This window comes from Perissodus microlepis, chromosome 23 (assembly GCF_051167445.1).
Source record: "Perissodus microlepis isolate ML-2025 ecotype Zambia chromosome 23, ASM5116744v1, whole genome shotgun sequence".
In the NCBI taxonomy this organism is placed as follows: domain Eukaryota; kingdom Metazoa; phylum Chordata; class Actinopteri; order Cichliformes; family Cichlidae; genus Perissodus; species Perissodus microlepis.
The window spans coordinates 38,836,266-38,855,775 of record NC_140482.1 but is presented as its reverse complement, the minus strand read 5'-3'; the positions used below and the strand labels follow the sequence as shown (position 1 = coordinate 38,855,775).

The following is a 19,510-nucleotide window of genomic DNA, read 5'->3' as shown; positions in this document are numbered from 1 at the left end:
ATAGAGCAACAAGTACAAATAATAATTAAGGGCTTTAATGTTTAATGACTAATTATAATACAATCAGAGATAACATTTAAATTGGGGGGAAAAAAAGGGGGGAAAAACAACAGGAGCGCATGCACTTTTTTCATCTCAACAATGAGCTGCCAAATGAAGGCCTTGGATGGAAACATAGATGAATAACCAGCCTGTCTCCTCTTGGTATTCAACAGTCCATGCTTTATAACCCAGGAGGAAGCCTCTTCTGGGTTTAGTCCTACAAGTACCAGTCATCCCACTGTTACAAATCTGTGAAAATAAGTCTTTATAGCCAGGGAGATGTAGAGCTTATAAACACAATGAAGTGTGAAGGATCCTCCTGCCACAGTGCTCTGCATTTTATACATGCTCAGCCTGTGTCCGTCTGGCTGGCTGTCTAGTGCCCGGCACTTTTGCTCTTCTCCTTCTCTCTGTCTGCTGTGTCTCTGCCAACACCATTGCCTGTCTGGGACATCACCCCAGAACTGGAGACAAAAACAGACGAACATCAGTGACAGCATGAAATTCAGAGAAGAGGAAAAACAAAAGTAGATTTGACAATAGTCACAGATAGATTTGCTTTCATGACTATCTAATTCTAGTGCCATACAGTTTTACCTTTGAATAGGAGTTGGTCTGTTGTCCTTAACGAAGTTATTGAGTTTGTAGTAATCCAGGAAGGTACGAGCCACATTCCTGCCCAACTTCATGTCTGAGGACATGGCGTTAAAGCAAAGTGCCTTTGAATGAGCCTTAGTAACAATGAATCATTATAGGAAGGGTGCAAATGACCAAGAGGAAAGTGTGGAGTGAGGCATAAAGCTGGAAATATCCTCATTTTTATGAATAAAATGGATCAAATGGGTATATGTAATATGAAACTGACAAGAATCATTAGCTAATTGTGCCATTGCCCTCAGCTCAGTGAATGATTACAGCAACTGTGTTCTGATTGTTTTTATTTTATGGTCTGAAGCTTTATATTTTGATTTTCTCTCACTTCATTTTAACATTATGATACTGCAACATGCATGCAAAGCACCAAACAGAATCATCCACACACCACATACAACTGTATGTTTTATGAACAAGTCAAGCATAAATCATATTTCTGTCCAGACTTCACTGTTAACCTCGGCATATGAATGCCATGGTCATGCTTTATGAGGTCACAGTTACCTAAACCTTTCCAATCACCCCGAGAAGGTTTATGCCTGGGTGATTGAGACTCAGATCCATTAGAAGAACAGCGTGGTTTTCGTCCTGGTCGTCAAACACTGAAGCTGCTATTTGACCTTTCAAGGACATTCGAGGACAATTGCAAGACTGCACAACCAGTCAACAACTTCCTATCTTTGCTATCCTATCTTTCGGGTAGGGACAGAAAGAATGAATAAATAAGAAATTAACTTCCCCTTAGAGATGGTGTGAGGAGCTGATTTGGGCATGGACACCTAATAGGTGAGGTGTTTCAGGTATGTCCACTTAGGGGGAGGACCCAGGGCAGACCCAGGAGCAGCTCGAGAGGTGATGTGGATTGACTTGGTTGGGCTCGCCTTGGTGGTCCACCAGAAGAGCTGAACGAGGTGGTCAGGAAGACCAAGGTCTGGGCATCCGTGCGCTTCCCAGAACTTGGACCCAGAAATGCATCAAAAAACAAGATGGATGGATACATTTTAAGACCTAGATATATTTGTGATTTAATTAATTCTTGCACGGCGCATTCAAATTTTAGATTAGAATCCTATTTGTCATCACTAACACACCCACTGAGGTACAGTACATAACTGGTGAGAAGCATCTAGTCCTCAGGTTACAACACACTGCAGAACTGTCCCAGCCAAACGCATGATGGTGGTATGACTCAGACAAAAGCAATTACATATACACTGAGGCCTCATTTAAATTCAGAGGTGACTGCACACATCATTCCCTCGCTTAATTGTCTCTCACTACATTAGGAACAATATCAATAACTCGACTGCTTTTATAAGATAGCTAGGCGTCCATGTGTGCTGTTGCTAAGCCTGTGATCATTAGGCTAGGAAGACAAGTAATGATGTCAATCAGGTTCAGATAATGGAGAAATAGTGAATGACCGAATGCCGACAACGTCCCCAATCACCAAGAGTGCGGACAGAGTAAATTCAGATAAATAAGAACAATGTTACTAACAGACGTACATTTCATGTAGTCACTGAAGGGAGTGAACTGTAAAAACACCAAAATCAGTGCCAGCTGCCAATCAATCTAGCCACCCTTTCACACTATATATAAACATATTCATCCTTACGAGACATCCATCCACGCAGAACTTGGAACAAAACACATTTATGAGGGTTTTTCCTATCATGTGGCACTCACTTCTACCTAGCTCCATTCTTCAAAAGGCTCGTGCATGATGGAACAACACAGAGACGTAATCTGTCACTTTTCCTTGTCATTACCTTGTAGATACTCAGATATGACCTGTCATCTGCTAGACTATCTATTTATGTGATTGAAACCACTGGCATACAAAAAAAAAGAAGAAAGAGATTTAGCATGATGAGGGGAAAAATGGGATGGATGATTTGGTCATTTTTATTTTTCCCATCGAACTTTTTAAGCCACATAAATTATGATCGTCATAAAAGTGACAAATAGTTGGCCAAAGCTGTTAACTTGTAAACTATCCATCCACGGTTTGAACAGGCTGTCTTGGTGTACCCTTCTGGCTTTGTAGTTTGTCATACTTCAAGCAACACAAAATCCCAGCAGTATACCTGGTAAGTTAGGCCTGTAAATACGGAAAGAGCCCGTCACCTTGGTCTTTGATGATGCATTGATGTGAGTGTTGAGGAGTTTGCACACGACTTCATTCTTCACCCGGCAGGCTGATGGCAACACTCTCCACACGACTCCACACTCTATGTTAATACCCCATCTGGCTGTTTGTCTGTGAGTCCTGCATCAGGCCAGACTTGCTGTGAATGTGTGTGTGCATGTGTGTGGGCAGGGGCCTGGCAGTCTGTCTCGGCGCTGCTACCTGATGATACTGATTAGGTTGAAATGAAACTACAGATGGACAAAAGAGGTTATGTTGTTTTGTCAGTTTGTAGTAATATCAAGAGAGTATCATTTTGACATGACGATGGCACAAATTAAGAGTTAATCTGTGATTACTGAGATGCGGAGTTATAACAGTTCATTCTGGGGTGAAACACATATCTGAGAAAAGGGGCAAATTTTCCTCTGAAAGTTTAGTCTCTTCTCGGTCTTAACATCTCAAATCACCATGGGGCTTCTTCTCGACCATCTCCGATTTCCTTAAAAAAATCTATGATCCAAAGTTTGGACATACATAACAATTACTGCAAATATATGTGTAATATATCAAATAGTTTTCAAGATAAGGCAGCATGGTGCACGGTGGTTAGCACTGTTGCCTCACAGAAAGACCCCGTCCTGAGTTCAATTCCACCATCAGGCCGGGGTCTTTCTGTGTGGAGTTTGCATGTTCTCTCTGTGTTTACGTGGGTTCTCTCTGGGTACTCTGGCTTCCTCCCACAGTCCAAAGACATGCAGTTAGTGGGGATAGGTTAACTGGAAACTCTAAATTGCCTATAATTGTGAATGTGAGTGCAAATGGTTGAGTGTGTCTATGTGTTATCCCTGCGACAGACTGGCAACCTCTCCAGGGTGTAACCCCCACCGCGACCCTGAAAAGGATAAGCAGACTTATCAAGATATATCTTTTTGAAAATATTATTGTATATTTTAAACTTGACCTGAATTATATGCCTGCTCCAAGGCAGTAGGTCTCAACTAAGTCTAGGTAGAGCTAGTCTTGAAAATGAATAATATAAATATATTTAACTAAATGAAATATTTAATTAAGAGTACCATCTGAAAAGTGTTGTATTGAGATTAGACTATCTATTGACATTTAGGTTTTTGTTGTACAGCTTGTCATGTTTGCTCAATCCAGCATGAAATTTGGATGAAAATAGCATTTTCCTCTGAATTTAACACTCAAAAGAATTCTGCATTTTTTATTTTAATTATTATGAAATCAACTATATGCCATTAAGAAATTGTCACTATATTGTCACTTTTATTAGTGTGTGCTCAAACATGGAACTTTGGAATTATTTTCATATTTTACCTAGCCAATACCTGTACCTGTCCCAAATAAGAAATCCTGATTCGTTTTGATGGTGAGAAAGGTCAAAATTTCAGGCTTTTATCTTTAATAGTTTTCTAGATATTCAAGATCGAACATGGCTTCAAATTTCACCATGCTGGGCGTGGGCTAACCAACCATTAAAAAAAGAGAGACTTTAAAAAGTACTTGATATATGAAGTTAAAATTTCTCAGCAACCATTATTTAACCCAGACCTTCTGTCATAAGCAGAAGGACATGATTGGACATGATCGAGCAGAAAAATTTTAAAACATTTTAGCATTTGAGATGGAACAACCCTTCATGATTACCTTTGTAGGATTTATTGTTTAAATAATGCTTATTCATCTTAAAGTGGGCCTTGGCAAAGCCAAGAAACCATCTGGAATAAATTCATCACGTAGATGTAAAAACTTCCAAGTTAAATTTCTGATGGCAAGGAGCTGCAAAAAAGAAGAGCAATTGTGTAGTCTGTTGAAAAACAGCCCTACCAACTGCTTGATTACAGCTTCTGTAAGCACTTTTGTAATGAGTTTATGTACTTTGTCTCTACTTTTAAGTTAATCGAAATATAGCGCTGTTTTAATTTTGTAAATGATGATATAATTTAGACCAATGATAGAGCAGTGTGTGTCTACTTATTTGTGCAGTGTAATGGGTTTCTCAGCCAAATCAACCCCTTGATCTTCCAAATTCAAAAAACCAAGATGCTGATGCCTGTAAGAGCAAAGGTGGACATCCCACTGACTATGTCAGCTACTATATACACTCTCTTGGTTGGACCAAAGTTATGAGCTTACCAGCAAACCCGCAGACTAATATTTCAAGCTTATATTGTGACTAAGAATAGCAGATATGTAAATACGTAGTTATTAATCTGCACACAAACACGTCCTTAGTCAAAGATGTAAACAGACACTGATAAACAAGTGCAAAACCCACTCTGCGTATTCCCTCTGACCTCTGGAAAGTTTTCGGTGTTTTCCTCAGTTCTCTTTCCTCAGCAGAGCTTGGTGCCAGTCCTGAGCTCTCTGGCCAAGCACGCTCGGCGACAAAAATATCACTCGGACCCCACCGTGCACAGATGGCCTCTCAGCTTGGCTTGTCACGACTCACGGTCTATTACAGGAGGTTTTGTGATGGACGGTCAGCCTCTGAAGGAGAACTTCTTCCACGGGGTAAATGGTCGGAGACCGAGAGGATGCCCTGACTGTTGCCTGGCACTTTGCCGGGGGAAACCGTAGGGTCTGGAATGAGACTGCTGCTCCAGCAGGAAGTGATGCATGTGCGAGCCAGGAAACAGTCGGCGGGCTGTAGCAAGGATTAAAGTGGTGGATGGTGGTGGAAATATTTAGAAAAGCTGCTTTAGCTGCTTCGGTGCACTCTGAGGGAGTCTCTGTTGAATAACACAAGGACTAATACTCAAAATATTATTAATATTGTCTCATTAACTGGAGCTCAGAACATTATCATTATCATTGGATAATCATTATCCATTATTGGGAAGGACATAGAGAGGGTGTCCGAGTGTGTGTGCAGCCTGTCAGGATCTGTTGCTGAGGTGTGTGAGGTGTATTCTTTAACATCTTGGTACACATAACGGTCTTGTCTAATCAATAGGCGGTCACTGTCATGGCTGAAGGGCATGCCGGCAAAGACGCTGATGAGATATGGGACGCATGAGACAAAGGGGATGGGGAGCGTCATGACTTGTTTACTGCAGCTGTTTGCTGTCAGCGCCGCATTTAGCGGCTTTCACTGCTATGTCTCTCGTGCCTGGTCCTGCCAGACAGACAGACAAGGTGATGAGCAGACAGCAAAGCCCCTAGTGGTAAAATGAACAAGACATGCGGAGAATGCTGTCGAGATTGGACGGGAGTTAACGAGGAGACAAGCAAGGGGACATTCAAGTCATCAATACGGGCCACTGACAGGTCCTGTCACTGCACTGACACGAAGAGAGCTAATTATCAATGCTAATCAGGAGGGTAGTCAACAACAGCAATACAGAAAGGGACATTTTTGTCCCCAGTAGCAAATCAGTAGGCTGAAAGACCTCACGTCCTGTTACCCAAAGGGACAAACAGGAGCTGATTTAAATCCCTGACAGGAGGACCTGACACTGCCAAGGAGACAAGCGCCGAAGCCCGAGTAACGAAATGAGTGTGAAAAAAGGCTCCTGTTTTCTCAAAGTATTCACTAATATCAAAATCTTTTGAATCATCGCTGAAATGAGATAATGGATGCTATTTCTATGAGCCAGTTATTATTATTTTTTCATTTTTTTTGTTAGTTAAGAAAGACTGCTTCTGTTTTCAAAGTTCATAAAAGAAAAGTACTATAAAAACAAAATGTGACTAAAAATATCCACACATATCTCATCTGGTACCTGTGGTTTATAGCTCAAAGTGTGTCTTTATGTTCTTTCTTATTGCTGTCATTAATCCTTTATGTATTTGCTTTTATAGTGGTACAATCTTATGACAGAACTGATAATAAATAAAAATGAAAACAATAAAAACAACTAGATATAGTGATGCTCACACAAGTGCTCACAAAAGCTACATAAAAAAGGGGCCCGACTGAACAGAAGAGATAAAATATATTGGACTTGGCAATTTATTTATTGAGGAAAATATGATTTATCTGTTGGGTGGAAATGTATGTGGATTAGTGGTTAGTTTCAATTTGAAATTAAAATCAATTGTTTTCATTTAAAGGTTTGACAATCAGCTGTGACATTTACAGCACAGGTTTATGGAAGTGAAACACTGCGCAAACAAATGAGACTTTGCTCGACTCTGGAAAAAAGTAGTTGCGTAAGCACTGAACCATATCTATATAGCTTGGACACCACAAATCCACAGCTGGATAGATTTTGTACAAATGGAGCAAATTCAAGACATTCTAATCAGTCCATAAAAAACACCCAAAGAACACGGTCTGTAGCGGTCTGTGAGGTCACTATGGGTGATCTGTAAGTGTTTAAAAGGGCCTTTCATACTGGTCGATGTTCATGTGTATAGGTTTGCTACAGGTCGCATGAATAGTTCAGAGACTGCTTAAACAATATGTGGATGGGTGGAAACCAAAATACTACTTTGTGGCTTAAATGAGAAGCATTTTGTTACGAGAAAGGAAAACACAGCATTCCAGCGTAGGAATCGTATGAAAGACGGTGGTGGTAGTATCTATGTTTGGGCCTGTGAATTCTAACAGTGAATTGTCAAGCAGATGGCCCCGCCCCTCCCTGAGCCTGGTTCTGCCGGAGGTCTCTTCCTGTTAAAAGGGAGTTTTTCCTTCCCACTGTTGCCAAAGTGCTTGCTCATAGGGGTCATATGATTGTTGGGTTTTTCTCTGTATCTACTGTACAATATAAAGCACCTTGAGGCAACTTTTGTTGTGATTTGGCGCTATATAAATAAAATTGAATTGAATTGAAGACAGAAAAGGTCAGAATGGTTCAAGAGTAATTAAAGCTTAAAAGGCTTTGGACTGGTCATGTTAACCTTCTGACCCAAACTCAGCACTTCATGTTTTCAATAGTGGAAAAGAGATTTCTTCTAGTCAGTGTGGAGGAAAGTTCAGCTGCAACTTTCAGAGCACAAGCTAAACGTTCTCATTCCCAATGCGTAACATACCGACAATTTGTCACGTCCTGAGGCATCTCATAGTAACCCAAAAGGTCCCTATGATACGCGCCGGAGTGTGGATGGAATTCAATAGAATGACGCTCCTGGTATTAGATAGTGTTTTCCAATGTTTCCGACGGGTTGGGTGGCCGAAACATAACATACCGACAATTTGTCACATAGTGTCGGTATGTTACGTTTTGGGATGACAACATGTTGGGCTACTAAATAAAGTAAAAGGTCATGTTTTTTTTAAACACTTAATTATTTTCCAAAACAAATATATGGTCTACTATTCTCTGTCTCCTTTCTTTAGCATTCTCCTTATTTACTTTGAGGACTTAAATCAAAGGCTTAAGAAATTTTCAAACACATGTTAACAGTGGATTCTGTGGCTTCTCAGTTCATTTCGACGGATTTCTGTTGCTCTTACATTTGAAATTTAATGTCAGTGCCTTTATCTCCAGCACTTTACCTGGACCTCAGCTGACTTTTCCAGCTCCACTGTATTTTGAAGCTCTTGATTCCTCTCAGTATTTGAACCTGAACTGAAATTGAACTTCTTTTAGTACTTCAAAAGTTTTCAACTGCACATTTGCAGCACCACTTTTTTTAAAGCAGAAATGTTGCATTTTCTAGAGCGAATAATATCTGCAAACTTTCTTAGGCTTTCCAGCCTTATCAACATATGTAAAAGAAAAAAGAAAAAAACCACCGGTGATGTACATATGTGTTTGTGCATCTTTGTGAGTACTCATATGAGGACACCTGTTCATCTGAGCATGGCAACCAGATTTGTGTAATCAACTGTGTGTGTAGATGCGGGTGTCTATGTGCGCTGGCTTGCATATGTGAGCACCTATCCATTTGCGCGTATCTGTGTGATGTGATGTGGATGATGTGTGGTAGTGAAGCATATTTGCCTCCAAGCTATATCATTTGCATACTTGTCACAGCCTGTCCATTGGGTGTCAGGTTCACTGATGCATACTGTGTTCCATTGGCAGCTCTGGTATTCATGAAGTCCCACTGTTATGGTGAGGTGCCTGTTGAGTGCTGTTGCTTTGGCAGACAGACATCACATACGCATGAAGATAAAGAGGAGCACCTATTTGTCTATGTGCGTATGCACGTGTGTTTGAGAGTGTGCAGATATGTAGCTTTATTGCCAGTCAAAGCCAGCTGTCTTGGCTGTCAATCCATGCTGTATCAGTGCATCTAACCTACTGCTGTGAATAAAGACCCAAACATTGTTGCTTGATTAAATCAGGAGTGACCACCTTTGATGAGAAGAATGCCATTTTCTTTGTATATTTCTCTCCACTGAAGGAAAAAAAACTTGCAGAAAGAGAACACAAAAGAAAAGTGCATTGCCCCTTTAAAAAACAACAACAACAATTTAAAAAAAAAACCCTGACTCTATTATGACAGAAGAAGCAATGACGCTTCCTTCAAAACAGGAAAAACAAGTGCAAAATCTTCCAGGGAAGCAAATTCTTAATGGCTTTAGAAATTTTGAACTAATTCTTCAAAGTCAAAGAGATCACTGTTGCTCAGATAAAACAGAAAAAGAACACACGCACACACAAGGTAAGTAGGCTCCCAAAGAAAAGAAAAACACACTGGCTATGTTACACACGCACACAAACCCACAACAGAAAGCATCACGCAGAGTTTTGAACAAGATCCCAGTTTATCTCAACCTTCATCCCCTTTCCCTTCCAGCTGAACTTCCACGGTGTGAACCGGAAGGTCCTTCAAAAAAACTGCAAAAAATGCAGTTTTACTTTTTTTTAAAAAGAAAGAAGAAAGTGCAGACAATAAACAAGGCTAAAATATTTTTACTGTGAGTTTGCTGTGTGGTATTTACTTTGATGGAAGTGGCTGCAAGAAGAGCATGCAAGCATAAAGAAAATATAGGTGCTAGAGGAGGTATGAGCATGCACACATGGAAACCGGCTCACAGGTGTTAAATGATTAGAGGACAAAGAGAAGACAGACACACAATAGAGGTTGTCCCTGCTGTTTCAGAGAAGAGGATTCTCAGCTTGACTAGATGATATAATGAGCTGTTATGTTCTGGGTGATGAGATGAGAGGAAAGGACAGAATAGAGGAGACGCACGAAAGGAGAGGAGGAATCAAAAAACAAACTCAGACAGACACACACATTGAATTACACTCTTTTCTGAGCACCTTCAAACTGTGACAAAAGCCTCGGCTGTGTGAAAGGTTAAGATTTCAATTTTGGTGGCTACAAGTCACAGCAGTGGAGGAGAGTCAGGAAAAATGAAAGGGCGAGGGCAGCACTTTTGGAAGGTGGTAGGAGTTAGGGGCCTAGGTTATTATTTATTTGTCATGTATTAGTTTAGTGGATTGTGTATGTGTGTGTGTGTTTGTGTCAGGTGAGAAACAAGAAAGGGGAGGAGTGGTGGGGGGGCAGATGCTAAAGGTCTCTGTTGATGATTTGCACGCTCCATCGAGCTGACTGCTGGGGCATAAAAACTTACATGGTCGGTTTCTTCAACCTGCCTGACCTCAATCTCCACTCTACACCAGGTCCCTGTGCTGCGTACCCACCCTGTGGAGCTCCTCCTCATTGGAACCCTCCCTTTTCACAACCTACATCGTACACACACACACACACACACACACACACACACATTTGGAAAACAAAGAAAAAAGTCCTCCCAACAGACGTGGGTTCTCTCATAAATTGACCTTCAGAATAAATGCACACAGACACACACAAACAGAACAGGCTCTGAACCCAGCGCCGCCACCACCTCAAACGAAAACACAGAGTGGAATTTGTTATGTGCATTTTGTTTAGCATAACAGCCAGACACTTGTCTCTTCCGTGTATTACCATATTTTTTTTCTGCAGCTGCCCTGTGTGTGTACACATGCTGGTTCTTCCACGCGTGCAATGCAACGAGCTGAGATGTTTCTATCAAAAGCATTAAAGTCATAAACCTTTGTGGAAAACACACATGCAACATCACAATATGCATTTTTTAGCCTCTATAAGCAGGAAGAGAAGTTTTTGTTTTTATTCAGCCTCTCGTCTATCACTTAAAAACCAAAAAACAACATTACCATAAAGACTAGTAGTGATGCATATGTAAAACTGATCTTCCTATATCTAACTTTCCATGTGTTAATGAATCGTGACTTGCCTCTTCCTTTGGCGAGGCAGATTTTGCTAGTTATTGGCACTAGAGGGCACTAGGGCTACATCTATATCCACCCACCCCTTCGCCTGTGGAGTATGTGTAGGGGAGCACATACTTTTCATATGTAGGGTCCTTATCTCACTCTCTAAATCTCTCTTTCTCCCTCTTCTCACTCACTCTATCGGTAAGATCAAACCCCCATCGGCCAGCTTTCAGGAGCTCTTCAGCCCTGAGAAGGTCAGCCGAAGGAAAACTTCCTCCCGTCCGCCTCCATTAAGACACCTGTGACCTTCAGTCTCCGTGATAAATGTAAGGCTGTGCTCATGATTGTAGCCGACAGAGATCCCGTTTGTTTCGCTGTTTTACAGCAACCGTCGCTCCGTCTGCGCACACACAAGCGCAGTGCTAAATATCCCAACACAAGCCCCTTTTTCTCCTCTCTCTTTTGTAAATGAAATCAATAGACACAGCTATCACATCCCTATTCTGTCACTGCACATCTGTCGCAACAAGAGGCAACAAAAGATCAACATGCTTTTCTAGTGAGTACACATGACCTGACACACACACACACACACATGCGGTAACGCTCAAAACACAAACATTAAAATAATGACTCCAGTGATTACAAGATCAGTTGGCTTGATTTCAGTGGGAGATTGTTGCTGCGGAAACAGTGCTTGTTTGGTGTGTTTTGGAAGAGGAGAGAGGAGAAATGAAGAGAGAACATTACTGCTGGTCTCTTCACTTTAAAGAGAAAACAGATTTTTTTTCTTTAGCTTCCACATGGAGAGATCACACACAGTGAAGGATACAGGTCTCCTCAGTGTAGGGAACGGGAGCAGTGCTGCCAGCTGTCATGTAGCTGTAGAAGGACACCTCGAGAGTGTAGCAGTAGGACGTGTCATCGAGAAGACCGCCAAGGAAACGCCTACCGGTACCGGCCTTCACCACGTCACGGTTAAAGGAAGTGTTGGACTAGAGAAACAGATGGAAAAAAAAACTGAGATACATTAAAGGTTTAGATTCAAGTCTTTATGTCGGCAGAGATGCTGGAGTCTGGAGAATGTTATAGCATTTGTTGCATTAAGTCTGTAATGCAACAAATAGTATAAAAACTACAGAATTCTACTACAAAATGTTTCCCAAAGTCCCAAAAAACCTAATCTGGAAAGAAGAGGTGTATGACATGAGACCAAGTAGTCACACTATTTTCAAAAGCCTGAATGGACAGACACCTTCTTCCAGTCCAATGTGCTGGTTTTTGGTTTGCTGTCACCATTTTCTGAAAAGTAGAGTACATCTCTGTTGTTTCTGATGGATCCTTAGAGGTTCTGTTTTAGCCAAACACGGCTACAGCTTAGAAATTATCAAAAGAAAATCACAACACACAGCACAATGACTGGCTAGAGAAACCATGCAGAGGATTCAAGTTCCCTGCATTGCCTGGTGTGACTGTTTCAAGAAGTGTTTGAAGCACGCAACTAGTGTTAGGCTAAAAACAATCCTAGTTATGCAACTCTCTGGGCAGCACAATTTCTTCCTCTCTTGCAGTGAGGACAAACTGGATGTTAGTGATTTACTATCTCAACATTATCTCAAAGTGGTATGAGATGAGAAGATGAGATGAGGCTAGCTGGTTAGCGTAATTCAGTAGATAGCTCTGCAGCACAAAACATATCTGAAATCTCTGGCATAACTTCATCACAGTTAATTCCTTACATTCTGTTGAAGAATCGCACACCCCAAAAGTCAGAAAATAAACACTAATGTTTTACCAAGTCTGCTTTATGTAGAAATAAGCACGTGCTTGCAAGTTAACTATTTCTACATCTTAAATTTCACCTCAGTTCCTAAATGTCCACAAAACATGAATGCAAACTTCTCTTGCAGACACGAAGAAGCAGAGTGTGTTTAACTAAAATCAAGCCGTTTATTAAAGTGGTGGTGAAAATACAAAATGCAAACCTCATGTGAGAAGTAAATCTAGTGTCCAGGAGCACTAGAGCTGGAATACATGAGAAGAAAGTGAAGTGATACTCTGACAAAGACAAAGGGGAAGACGGGAACTATATTTACACAGAAGAGGGATTATGGGAGTGGAAGAGCTGGGGAGAACGAGACACAGGTGAACTAAATCACGGGAAACAAGACGCAGGAAGCAAAACTAAAAGCAAAGCACAAAGAACAAGACTAAATTCAATAACAGGAACAAATACAAGAAGTAACACAAACACTAAGCACACCTGGAATCTCGTAATACTGATATAAAATAAACTGGAAAGTCCAAAAACCCGAAAATAGACCCAGGACCATGACACCTTCATGTCGAAGATCATCTCTGGTGGTGAAAGCTGGTTTCCAGTTAAAACTGATTTCAGCAGCTCAATGCTGAAGAGTGCAAAAACAAGGCAGGGCATCAGGTCAGGAGCAGAGGAGTGTGCTTTGTTTTCCAACAGTCACAAGACTGTGCGCATTAAATCTCCTACAGAGTGTTAATAATACTAACAGGAGTCTGAGGGAGGACATTCAGCGCAAACAGCCTGAACTGTGGCACATTGTGCTATGGTGTTTTAAACGCACAACTTGTCCGGCTACATAAAAAGTATTACTAATTAACACCTTAGGTTAGCCTTCCATAAATGAAAATCAAATAAAAATCATGTGGTTAAATGGCTGTAACAAACCCATGACAGACCCAACCACATATTCGCACTTTCAAACACTTTATTTCCCGGTTGATGTCTCTACAACTCATGGCTGCTGCTTTTCAGCTGTCAGCCCCATACAAACCCCACCAACAACAACAGGAGCTAGTTCATTCTTCTTAAATGCAGGTGCTGGCACCAGCTGCTCCCACCTGCAGAGTGGGTACGGGTGTGGAGGTAGGCTGTGTCCTGGCTGGCCTCACCCTTGGGGTCAGCACTGGAGCAAACCGGACATCAGCTACTCTCATGAAGTCGAGGGACGTCAGTGGGGGCGGCGGCGACGGTGTCGACCAGGACCCGAGCCGAGCTGCCAGATTTTGTATTAGCTGCATCCGGCACTCGGGCTGAAACACTGCCGCCTGCTCCCTCTGCGTGCCACCATTTGGGCCAGCGCCTCCATTGGCTGGCCAGGTCGCAGTCCCGCAAATGTGAGATGATAGGTGGATCACTTTCAGGCTGGCATTCTGTTATTCATTCAGCTATCCAAACATCCAAAGGAACGTGTCTACTGGACAATGATATTCCTACTTTCAGCTGCTCCCTTGCTACAAGGGGTTGCCACAGTGGGTAGATGTCTGATTTGTCAGATTTTTATACTGGATACCATTCCAGTTAGTGGAGGTCCCACTAATATCACTACTTTTATTATTAATGATTTCTTGACTTAGTGAATGCGGTATGTCCTTGTAGAACAGAAGTTGGGTTAGTCCACTTCTTACATAGATATAGATCTTGATTGAGTCATATCTACTCTAAAGTAACCAATGAAATAATTTTTTTTAAAAAGCTGCTGTGATTAGTCTCTTCAGTGAAAACGTGTTTGTGCCTCGGAAGTTCTTTAAAGTAGTTTTGTACAATGTCATTTCAAAGATTGGCTGTAAATGGCTAAAGCAGGGGAAAAAATTACATTTATTTTTAGTTCTGAGCTTGTCAGCTATACTACACGACTATGATGCCGTCTTGGGAGGAGTGCATAGAAAAAAAAGTTTCCATTCACTGTCACTCCACTCTGGTGCACTGAGAGTTGCCTTGCTGAAATGCAGACTTGGCTGCCACCAGTGGGAGTTTGCCATGATTGTGTTGTGCTGCTGCTGCTGCTGCTGCTGCTGCTGCACTGGGTTTTAGGTAGTGCTGAATGGGCACAGGGACAAAAGCACAGTGAGGGAGATGACCCCTGGGCCAGCTGTCACACAAGCAATACAGAGAAAAGAGAGAAGTTCTCCAGAAATAGCGTCGTACTTGTCCTTCGTAATGCGGCATAGAGTATAGACACTGACAATAAGTGACATTTCCATACGTGTGTGGCTGAACATCTGCCTGTCTGGCTTCCCTATGTGTCAATGGGCAATAAAGGTTATTCTTTATGATGTGTGTAAGTGGATCTGCTATGAAATGTCACTGTCACCGAGAGAACGAAGGTCAGTGGAAGGAACCCGGGGCTGAGACGAACCAACTTGATAATGTATCTGTATGAAAAGGTGTTATAAGGTTCTGCACGTGTAGCAGGGTGGAGGAGCGTCACAGTCACTGAGTGAATATTTCCACCCACGTGCCCTTCTGTTCTTTTTTGCTGTTGTCCTTTGTTTCTCCTCCTCACCCCCTTCGGTTTGCACAATCCTTCCCGTCCAAAATAAACTCAGTTTCAGGCACCTAGGAGGGCGCTTTAGCAGAACACCTGCGTCACTCACACAGAGTCTCCTGGCCTACTTACAGTCCTGTGCTTCGTCATGACCTTCTGCTTGTTTTCTGTGCTTTGATACAACATAAATGCACATTCACCATTATGAGTATATGAATTTTTACACAATTGAGAATCTTTTTTAGATTTTACTTCTTTAGGACTCCTGCAAACCCGAACGCTATGCAAAAAAGCATTCCAGCTGTTGTTCTCGTAATCCTTATGCTTCAGCGTTCCCTCTTTTTGCTCCCCTTCCCTTCACCCTTCCTCTAATCCTTGGACAAGGTGAAAATTGTTTCTGGAATGCATGCATTTGTACGATCTATGCTCAGAGTGGTCTGAGTACGTTCAGTAAAGGCAGCAAATTTGCATTATCCCATTTGACTGAAATCTAAATAGATTTCTGACCATTTCTGATTAAAACGAAAGTCTGTTTTGCTTGAGGTACTGAAACCTCGTATAACACAAAAAATTACTGCAATTCTTGTGGATTTCCCCTGCCAGTAAATCCTCTACGCAGGCAAAAATACAGAGAATATATTCTTATTTTTGCTCGTGACTGCTGGGCACAAAGCACACTCTTAATTAATATGTGTGTAGTCTGTGTTTTCCTCTCACCTAAAACCAAGCAGGTGCTTTTATTTAAAATCAACATCTTACCTCAAAGGCACGCAGTAAAAGCGGAAAGGTACCCATTGCAAGCTACGTAAGTTCTGACTGCCACTAAGGTTGCAGCAGTTGGCAATTAAGTGCCTCGGTGAACACCGCCTTGCCAGAATTTGCTGAGATATGACTATTTCATGTTCTCATTTCAAGCTAACCCGAAGGCCGAAGCTGGTGTAATTTTGGTCCCGAGCCCACTTGTCTGTCTGTATCACTTACAAAGGAGAAGTCTGGCGCATTTTGGCACAGCAGTCGGGGGAAGACAGCCTGTCTCTGGACGCGCTCCTCGTCCTCAAACACGTTGCCATACATAAAGCCGTTCAGCATAGTGGAGTGGGCATGAACATCAATGTAGAACTCCAAACTGACTCTCTGATGGAGGAAAAGAGAAAGAGAACAGAGGGACGGGGAAACAGACAGATGATAAAAAACATCAGGTTAGCCAGGATACTTTTCTGTCAGTGAGCAACACTCCACATCAGAGATTCTCCACTGGGAGTAAGGAAAGTCCTCTCTCGGCTCTGGGGATACTTCGCCGGAGAGAGGCTTTCACCCATGGGATGACAACAAAACCCTCCAGACACCGAAAATACGCTGATACCTAAAAGGAGCCAACCACCCACACATAACTTCCATCAGGCTGTCCTTCTGAAGGGCACGGTTTCAATACGTACATGGTCGGGTGAGCCAAGAGCAATATCGTGAAAATACACACGCTCAGGTGGACGTCGCAGATTCATCACGCACACCAAATGTATTTATCAGGTTAATACCGACTTCATATTGAGAGTGTAATGTCTTTTCTCTCTAGTACACTCTGTGTAAAATGGATTTGATAAGATCTGTTTCTCCAGCTTGACTCTGCTATCACTCAGTCTACACACACACACACACACACACACACACACACACACACACACACACACACACACACACACACACACACACACACACACACAGAGTTTGAGAGAGAGAGACTTTTATCTTATGATACAAATAAATGGCATATTTTTCTGACCTCCAGCTACAACCTTTGCTATAATATGACAAGATGCAGGACCATCATAATACATGAGTACTACTCCAGATGCCTCCCACAAACACCAAAACTACCTACCAGCTGTGAGAATCACAACATTCCAGTTTGAAAGATTTAACATAATTGTGTGCAACGTCACAAGATTCGATTTTTTTTGAGTCAACAATCAGAGCGCAGATCAAAACAGCCAATTTAAAGAAGCGCGGTCACACTAATTCAAATGGCGTTTAATTAAAACACGTGACAACATGAAGTTCACACAGAAAAATAATTGAGTGTGACACAAAGAGTAAATTCACTCTATTTCTGAAAGCACTGCTAATGGGTGTTATTGTCTCATAATATAAAACCTACAAACTGAGAACAATAGTTAGATGGCTCCTGGAAACATTAAAGTATATAATTATTGTAAAAGTATTCGATTTTTTCTTCTTTCCACATTCAAACCTTTGTTTTCTACAGCTGTGATTGACTTGCAGATTTTCTTTCTTGTGCCATTTCAAGTTATTAAGACACACTGGTACACACTAATTGCCAAAGCATCACTCAAAATGTGGATGGTAGTATTTATAGTATTATCTGGCAGTAGCGGTTTATCTGGTTTTTGCATTTCTCTCAACAAATGACAACATGCTGCATAATTTAAATATATACAATTCAAAATAAACACAGACCTGCTTTTATCTCACACTGAGATTATAATTCCTGAACTGGAATCCTAAACCGAAACAAGGTGTGGTGAGAGGACTGGCAAATATGACCTCACTTGGCTAAAACCTTCTCACTTCAGCAGTCTTACACTGGTTCTGACAAGGGCAAGCACACAAGCCCTCACACAACCCCCCCACCCCCCCACACACACCTCCAGACCCTTAACTCCAGAGCAACACCCGCCAGCGCCATCCCTCCTCTCTGCCTCCTCTATCTTATCACATTGTTCCCCTTTTCCTACTTTTATCCTTTCATTCTGCTTCTTTTCCTTCTTTATCTCTTCCCCTCCCTCCTTCCCACTCGGCTCATTAACGATTCCCCACCACACCTTGTTCCCCTGTGGGTCGTAAAGAGGAGGAGGAATGGAAGAATGAGAGGATGGAAAAGGAGAGAAGAGGGTATGGAGTGAATGAGGGGTGGAAGAAGGGAAGGATGGAGGTAGGAAAACCCAAAAGGAGATGGGAACAGCAAAGATGGACAAAAGGCAGAGAAGGAAAACAATGCGCATGGCTGTGCGTATGTGTGAGTGTGTGGAGAGACAGTCGGGCAGCGATGGGAAAACAGAAAAACACAGAGATGGGGGTGGAAAGAGAGAGAAAAGGAGAGAATAAGTATATAAAGATGAACAGAGAGAGGGCGAAAATGAGAGAAAGACAGAAAGAGATAGAGAGAGACATAGAGATGTGTGTAGGGAGATTGGCAGGAGAGAGACTAGAGAGAGAGAGAGGGAAGCAGTGCTTGGGCGGCCCAAGCGACGCAGTGTGCCTGTGTTTGAAATTCCGCTCACAGCCAAAGCAATTTCCTGGCGGTGGCTGTGCTGTCAGCTGCTTGGCTGGCTGGCGGTGAAATATGGTGGCTGGGAGTCGGCCGCTAGCAGCCCCCGACAACCTGATGGATGGAGCCCCAGAGGAGAGGAACAGCAGCAGGAGAGGGTAGGGTTGGGTGGGGTAGGGGGAGCGTGGGAGAGGAAGGGAGAAACAAGAGAAAAACAAAACAAACAAAAAAAAGAGCAAGAGGGAACGAAGGTAAATGCAGCCAACTGAGCAGCGGTGGTGGTGGTGGGAGGGAGGCGGCGGGAGACGTGTATTAAGTATATGTACGTGCATATGTATGTTTAAAGTAAAATAAAAGGTAAAAATAAAAGAGCGAGGGTAAAGAATTCAAAAGCAAATCAGGAGGAAGATGGGGAAAGTACAGAAAGGGAGAGAGCAGGAAAGGAAGCTCAAGGTGTGCCAGGCAAAGCTGGGGAAACCAGCCTAATAATCTCCTGGCTCTCCCCATATGTGGAGGGGGAGGAGTGAGAGGAATACGAGGAGGAGGAGGTAGAAACGGCTAGATTGGAGGAGGGCGGGCAAGCAGGTAAATGGTAGATTGGGTGCAGATTAGAGGTTAAACGGGTGTTACATGGCTGTGTAGAATCACAGTGAACCTAAGGTGTGTACACTTTAATCAAATGTATGTAGAAATGCAAAAACAATTATAAATAACACTCTGAACAGCCTGCCAGCTGACTCTAGGCAATGTCTCTTAAGGCCAGAAGACAAAATATTATCTTATCAACTAAGAATTCATCTTAAATGTTGTTGGGTTATTGTCATCCTGCCTCTTCCCAAACCCCAAACACACACACGTTAGTTTATCTGAAGACAGCTGGCTGTATAAACATCGACATGCGTGTGGATTGATGTCCGTTTCTGTGTGTTAACCTTGCGATGAA

At 42.2% G+C, this 19,510-nt stretch overlaps 1 protein-coding gene across 4 annotated transcripts in view; it reads right to left on the bottom strand.

Annotated features, from left to right (window-relative positions):
• Positions 1-19: 19 nt before the first annotated feature.
• Positions 20-19,510, bottom strand: part of agbl4 (AGBL carboxypeptidase 4) — a 346,701-nt gene continuing 327,210 nt past the window's right edge. For all 4 annotated transcript variants that reach the window (XM_084920463.1, XM_084920460.1, XM_084920461.1 and 1 more), the window contains 4 exons: positions 16,263-16,415; positions 11,810-11,972; positions 640-733; positions 20-506 (listed from right to left, as the gene is read on the bottom strand). In XM_084920463.1, coding sequence (XP_084776589.1) covers positions 419-506; positions 640-733; positions 11,810-11,972; positions 16,263-16,415 — 498 coding nt within the window. In that variant the 3' untranslated portion in view covers positions 20-418. The remainder of the gene's footprint in view (positions 507-639; positions 734-11,809; positions 11,973-16,262; positions 16,416-19,510) is intronic.